The 6,414-nt window shown below is 42.5% G+C and overlaps 2 protein-coding genes across 3 annotated transcripts in view; one reads left to right on the top strand and one right to left on the bottom strand.

Moving 5' to 3' along the window:
• LOC103381985 (cadherin-related family member 5-like) overlaps positions 1 to 6,414 on the top strand; it is a 52,914-nt gene that overhangs the window by 34,917 nt on the left and 11,583 nt on the right. The window lies entirely within an intron of this gene.
• Positions 1,529 to 6,279, bottom strand: synm (synemin, intermediate filament protein). Its single transcript, XM_008314617.3, has 4 exons — positions 5,253 to 6,279; positions 4,474 to 4,598; positions 3,368 to 3,444; positions 1,529 to 3,271 (listed from the first exon to the last, which is right to left on the bottom strand). The coding sequence occupies exons 1-4, from the start codon at positions 6,024 to 6,026 to the stop codon at positions 1,737 to 1,739; spliced, it is 2,511 nt and encodes an 836-aa protein (XP_008312839.1). The 5' UTR covers positions 6,027 to 6,279; the 3' UTR covers positions 1,529 to 1,736.

Here is a 6,414-nt window from a genome sequence, read left to right as displayed (position 1 = left end):
TATATATGTATGTATATATATGTATATATATATATTTGTGTATATATATACATATATGTATATATGTATATATATATATAGCTTGGATTGCTGTACCGGCCGATACAGATATCCATCCAGTGCCTTCTTTTGTTCCCCAGCATGCCGCAGGCTGTCGTTGCTGAGGCGATAAGTGTCCCTGTTTACGACATGTCATGAAAAGTTAAGTTGAGCTTAGAGTTCATAATTTACTTAAATTGAAAAGAAGACGGTCATTTGAAGATAATCCGTCTCAGTGATCAGCGTGTAGCCACCGGTCCACCCGTAACAGCCAGTCCCGACCTACTGGCCCTTGTTACAAAAAAGGGTTATTTCACCTATGCTGTCTTATATATTTGAATTGCAACAGTTACTCTGTAGTGATTTATTTTTCTTGTTTATAAAGTGTCTGAGACAAAAATTTCAAAAAAATATAAGTCCAGTGTCATTACAGAGCATGCTTTAATCCCAAACGTTGTGCATCATTTTCATATAAATCCCACAGAGACACAAAAGCCACTAAGGTCATGTCAAAATTTGCATTATGCGCACTGTTAAACACTATTCTAAAGGTATTAAAGGTGTTTTTTATTCCATTTTAGAGAATATTTTCAAAGACAGGCAAGCTCCACACAAGAATGCCAGGAGGGTACAACCCAGTGACCTTCATGCTTGCATTAGTGCTAAAATATAGGAATTTATTTTATAATGAGAAACAAAGCATATACCGTATTTTCCAAACTATAAGACGCTTTTTTTTTTCATTCTTTGGCTGGGTTTGCGACTTATACTCATGTGCGATCTATATATTAAAATACATAATTTCACATGTTTGTTTATTTTCACACTGACAGCCCCTAGAGGGCACTCTAGCTGACTTGTGCGACCTATAGTCCGGAGAAACTATTTTTTTTCATTATGCATTTTTGGCTGGTGCGACTTATAGTCCGGAAAATATGGTTGTTATACATACCTTATTTTCAACCTAGCTTTTCAACATAACAACTAAACTAAGTTGGTGACTCACAGCTCGTGGTTCAGCTTACGTTCCTAGGCTGCATTATGTCCTCCTCTCTCTCTCTCTTTTACACTTACACATACTGTACCACAATACATACAAAAAGTACTTTTCAGGCTTTGTATTTCACTCCATTTCTTTTCAAAAGACAATGCTGTCAGGCAGCGAATGGTGAGGCAGGTCATTTTACAAGCGTGCCTCCCTCAGGGGCACTAATTCTGACAATTTGTCCAGTCCATGGCATCCGGCAAACCATGCTTTAGTCCCTAGTCTCGGTTCCACGTCCTCTGTTACACCAAACAGGATTCAAGCAGTAGAAAAAAGGGGGAAAAAAAAATATGAATAAATGAATGCATAAAATTGTCCATACTGACAATAAAAATGAAAAAAAGAAAGATAAAAATAAATGGAATCAAAATTTAGAAAATAAACATAAAAAATTACCCCAATTAGCCATATTAGATAGAACGTAAGCAATTACAAACTTGGAATCAAAATTTAGAAAATAAACATAGAAATGACCCCAATTAGCCATATTAGATATAATGTAAGTGTAAATATTAATGCTAAACTTTATTAGCTATCCGGTGGATCGCAGCCTCCCTTTTTCTCCTGGCATTTGCGGTAATCTCCCAGATTTGCTCCTGCTGTGATGACGACTCAGACTGGCAACCCAGGAGCTGCTGAAGACATGGCTTTTTCAGATTCTTTGATGGAACATCGTGAGCGCTGCGTTTATTTGCTCCTCAGACAGATCGTCATCTTCATCCAGCAGACTCGGGTCTTCAAGAGTTTGAGAAAAATTCAGCTCCGCTACAATAGTCATGGTTTTGTCGTCGCCTGACTGCTCCAGTGTTCTGATGTTGACCGCTACATTCTCAGGATGTTCAGCGCTCACTTTGGTGAGGAATTCTAACTCCTCCTTCAGGGGTCCAGTAAGTGAGCTTTGAAGTTTCTCCAAAGCTCCCTTTAACTGTTCCTTGGGCTTCAGTGAGCCTTCTCGTAGGATTTCAAGCACTGACTTCTGCACCACCGGGGAAACACAAACCTCCTCTTCGATAACACATTCGGGAGAACTCTCTGTAAAACTTGACATGAATTTATATTCGTCGCAGTCACTTTCATCACGTTCGTCCCTCACGTTAGGAAGATCATCTTTGGCGCCGTATTGGTCATAAGCAGTAAATCCCTCACCGTCCTCCGTCAGCGAAAGACTATCATCTGGTGTGGAGACGAAATACTCGGCAGATTCATCATCCAGGAAGATGTATGGAAATTCGCCTTCCCCAGAAACATCTTGTACATACAGCGATTCGATCTTGGAGGGATCTGTTTCGGGTGAATAGTATATGTGTATGTCGTCATTGCCAGTTTGCATGTGTGTGTCATACGAGGCCTCCTCAGTCTGAAAATACTTTGAGGCAGGCTCCTTCGAAGATGACCTGGACATTTGTTTCGCCCTTCCACCAACACAACGAGAGTCCACAAAATCTTCACCGACTTCCACATTCTTCTTTCGGTTTTCAGTGCCTTGCGGCTGACTAGACGGGTAAACGGTCATACTCCTTGCTGCCATGTCTTCAGTGCCCTCTAGTGGCAATATCTTTACCCCCCCACTCCGAAGTCTGTTCTGGGCTGATTCTTTGCCAACATCCAACACTTCCTCTTCCTCCCTGGACTCCAGTTCAATATGCGTATTAACTGCGTCATCACCCAGTTGGGGTTTCTTCCCAAAATAGTTGGAATCTTCTGGTATAGGCTTTGACGTTTCTGCTGTGATTTTCATATTTAGGCCCATTATCGGTGGTGACACCACTTCTACTGATTCCATCTCAGCCTGGGAAAATGGGATGGCACCTGATTGGGTACGCTCCCTGAAGTCCTGTTTTGGTTTCACCGCCTCGTCGGATGTCAGCTGTACACTTTGACTCGCGTCTGTGGGCGTATTTTTGGCAGTGGCTGCGGTGGTTACGGTCATAGGATTGGGTGAAGAAGCAGCTGCACGGGCTTTCATAAATGAAATCATGTCCTTTCTGGAGTCAGGACTCTGGTGACATGATCTACGACCAGTTGATACAGGAAAGGTATTTGTAGAGGGGTGTAGAGGGGACTGGACTGGACTGGGGTGAAGCACATGACATCTCGTCAAGCTCCTTGCCGGCTCGGTAAACCTCATCTGGTTTCGTGTGGTTAGAACAGGAGATCTCGGGTCGGGTTTAGCCGGTATTTTCATATCTAAGGCACAGGAGAGTTAGCATTATTATTTCAAATCTTGCAAAACTTTATTGCGATCACTTTGCTTGTAACTAGCAGTGTTCTTTCCTACAGTACCTAGTCTTTCTCTTTGATGTTGAATCACCGTGCTCTGAGAATCATGTAGTCTCACTCTGTCCCCTTCCAGTAGAGCCCTGAATCAACAAAAACACAACACCTTATTAGTGAGGATCACCATCTACTGCCATCTACTGTATACCCACTGAATGAGTCCAGGACCGGACCACAGTTTAGCATAGAGCATAGAACAAGAATCACCAAAGAAATGTGTCAGATTCTCCAGAATTCTCCAGGACAGGCACCTTGGGGGCTGGACACTCAAATAAAAAGAAATTAACCATTTGATGCATGGCCCATGATATACTGAGTTAAAAAAATGTTACTAAGTGTTTTTATGTGTTTTTAGACGTAAAAATAAGAACTGATTTGGTTCTGTTTTTATACACCAAATTTTCTTTTTGAATGTTGACACAATTATTCTGCAGCTGCAAAGGCTGACCACTGTATGGCAGTGTTGGGTGATTCTCAGGCGTCCACTGTAGAGGCTTATATGCAACACTGCCATCAAAACCTATTCTTTATCATAGAAAATGACATTTTCATAGCTGTCCACTGTAGTGACCGTCATGCATGAATACATTTTTTATCTAACATTATTATTGGATGTGTATTTCGGAATCAGTTGTGAGCCGGATTGTTGATTATCATCATGAAAACAAATGAATATTCTGTGATATAGATCTTTATAGTACGTAGCTTTTTTCTGTCATGCTTCTGCAAAAAAAAGTAAGTAAAGTACCAAATTAGCTGCTCTAATCCTGCCTTTGAAATGACTGGCCCTTTAAATGACCGCTGAGTTGTCCACACTGCCCATTTATTCCCCTTTAAAAAGCTTGCCAGCCAGGAAACACGTCATGGACATTACAAACACTGCTTTCACTATTCAAAGTAAAAAAAAAAAAAAAAAAAAAAACAGGCCGCCGGCTGCCAGGAAAAAGCTGAGGCGGGAAGAGAGCGACTTCCTTGGAATAATTTATTCCATTATAGTTTTTAGCAACTGTTTGGAGGTTTAGACAAATGTTCTAACAAGTTGACTGCAGAGAGAATATAAGTGAAGAACGACAAAAATAAACACGCAGTTAATGAAACAGGTAATCAATCACCTGTAGGCAGCAACCTCCATGCCCAGATCCATCTTGTTTCGTAGAAGGTGCCGATGCTCTTCAACCTTTTCGGCTAAAATGTCGGCGATTAAGTCCCTCTCCTGCTGCAGCTCCGCGATTATCCCCTAGGAGTGAAAGAACAGCGAACCAACAAGTTTTCAGCCCCAATCTTTTCCTGTTGCGTTACTACACGTGCTAGTACTATTATACCTCAGGGATTTCTTGTAAGTATCGAGAGTTGGCCATCCAAAGAAATGAGCAGAGCACAGGAGAGGTGTAGCAAAGTGTGCAGGAATGATGACATGGGTGGAGTAGAGAATTTTGGTAATTTTGGTTCAGGGGCCGCATACGACGAATTAGATGTGAAGTGGGTGAAATCACGTGTTTTCCCCCTTTGTTTTCATGCAAATAATTAAAAGTGTATTAGATATTTATCATTATCATTATTATTATTATTAAAATTATTAGTATGTTTTTAATTTTTAATGAAATACAAATGTACAAAAAATATCCTAAACTTGATGATTGATGATTTTTGTGTATTCTTTTATTTTCAATTTTCAAATTTTTTTAATCAAGCGGGCCGTAAATGAACACCCTGGCGGACCGCTTTTAGACCCGCAGCCCGTATGTTTGACACCACTGATATAGAGACGTAGCGCTGTACACAAGACTATCGCTCTGTGACGTGAAAAGGGAACATTTGGTCCAGTGGAAGTGGCTGCAAATCATTTCGACCAATCAGAGCAAGTCTTATACATCACTTCCATTCGTCTCACCTGGTATTCGACCAAATCCCTCTGGGACTTCTCCTGCATCGCCATCAGCTGCTCCTCCAGAAGCATCTGTTTTTCCGCCTCTGTGTTCAATTGTTCAATCAGCGACGCGTACGTTATCTTTTCCGCCTGCAAGACACTTCGCAAAGCCTGGTCCTCTTCCAAGCCCTGGTCCAGTTCATTCATCCTCCGCTGGTACATGTCAAAGTTCTTTATCCAGCCCTCGAACTTACTGCGGACGCACTCTTGCACCTCTCCCTTGAAGTCCCCCGGGGCCCCGCGGTAGTTCTTTGAGATGTTGACGGTGACTTCGACGTCCAGATGATGCCAGGCCTCCTGAATGCATCGCCTGTGCGCGTCCTCCATAGATGTGTACTCACCTTGGAGCTGCAGTAAACGCCGCTGCAGCTCACTGTTGGTCCTGTGGGAAAGCCGAAGACCCTTTCCTTGTCCCCGCAGCTGGCCGCTCACGTTCCGCTGGACCTCGCTGTGGTCGCTGCACGCGCTTTGGACCCTCTGCAGCTCCCTCCTCAGCCCTTCCCTCTCCATCTCAGCCTGGGACTTCTCGAAACGCAGCTGCTCCAGCCTCCCCCTGAGGTCTCGCATCTCATCCACGTACTGGGCCGCCCGCTCCTGCCTCATGGTGCTGACCTGTGCCACGAGCCGCGCGTTCTCTCGCTCCAGCTGCTGCGTTCTTAGCAGATACTGGGTCAGCCTGTTGTTCAGCTCCTGCAACTGCTGCCTTTCGACTGCAGAGGGTCCCTTGGAATGCAGCATTGTGTCAACTTGTGAATATTAGTAATTTTTAATGGTCCAGTCTGGGTTTTTTTTTTTTCCTCATTTAGGGCACGTTCTTCTGCTGATGTTCTTTCTTCGGCGCTTCTGGAGGCAAACGGGTCAGCGTCAGTGTTCTTTATACCAGAGGAGAGTGGAGATGAGGGCGTGTCCTGCGCCTGGCCAAAAGTTTCGCAATGATACTAAACACAGATGGGGGAAAAAAAAGAAAACAAAACAAAAACAACAACAACAAAAACGTGGTTATATTTGTAGCCCAACTATGAGTAATATATATATATATAATATATGTATATATATATACATATATATGTGTATATATGTATATATATGTATATATGTATATATATATGTATATATATGTATATAT

This window comes from Cynoglossus semilaevis, chromosome 8 (assembly GCF_000523025.1).
Source record: "Cynoglossus semilaevis isolate Cse_v1.0 chromosome 8, Cse_v1.0, whole genome shotgun sequence".
In the NCBI taxonomy this organism is placed as follows: Eukaryota; Metazoa; Chordata; class Actinopteri; order Pleuronectiformes; family Cynoglossidae; genus Cynoglossus; species Cynoglossus semilaevis.
Note: the sequence above shows the minus strand (reverse complement) of the source record. Positions and strands in the feature narration are given on the sequence as shown.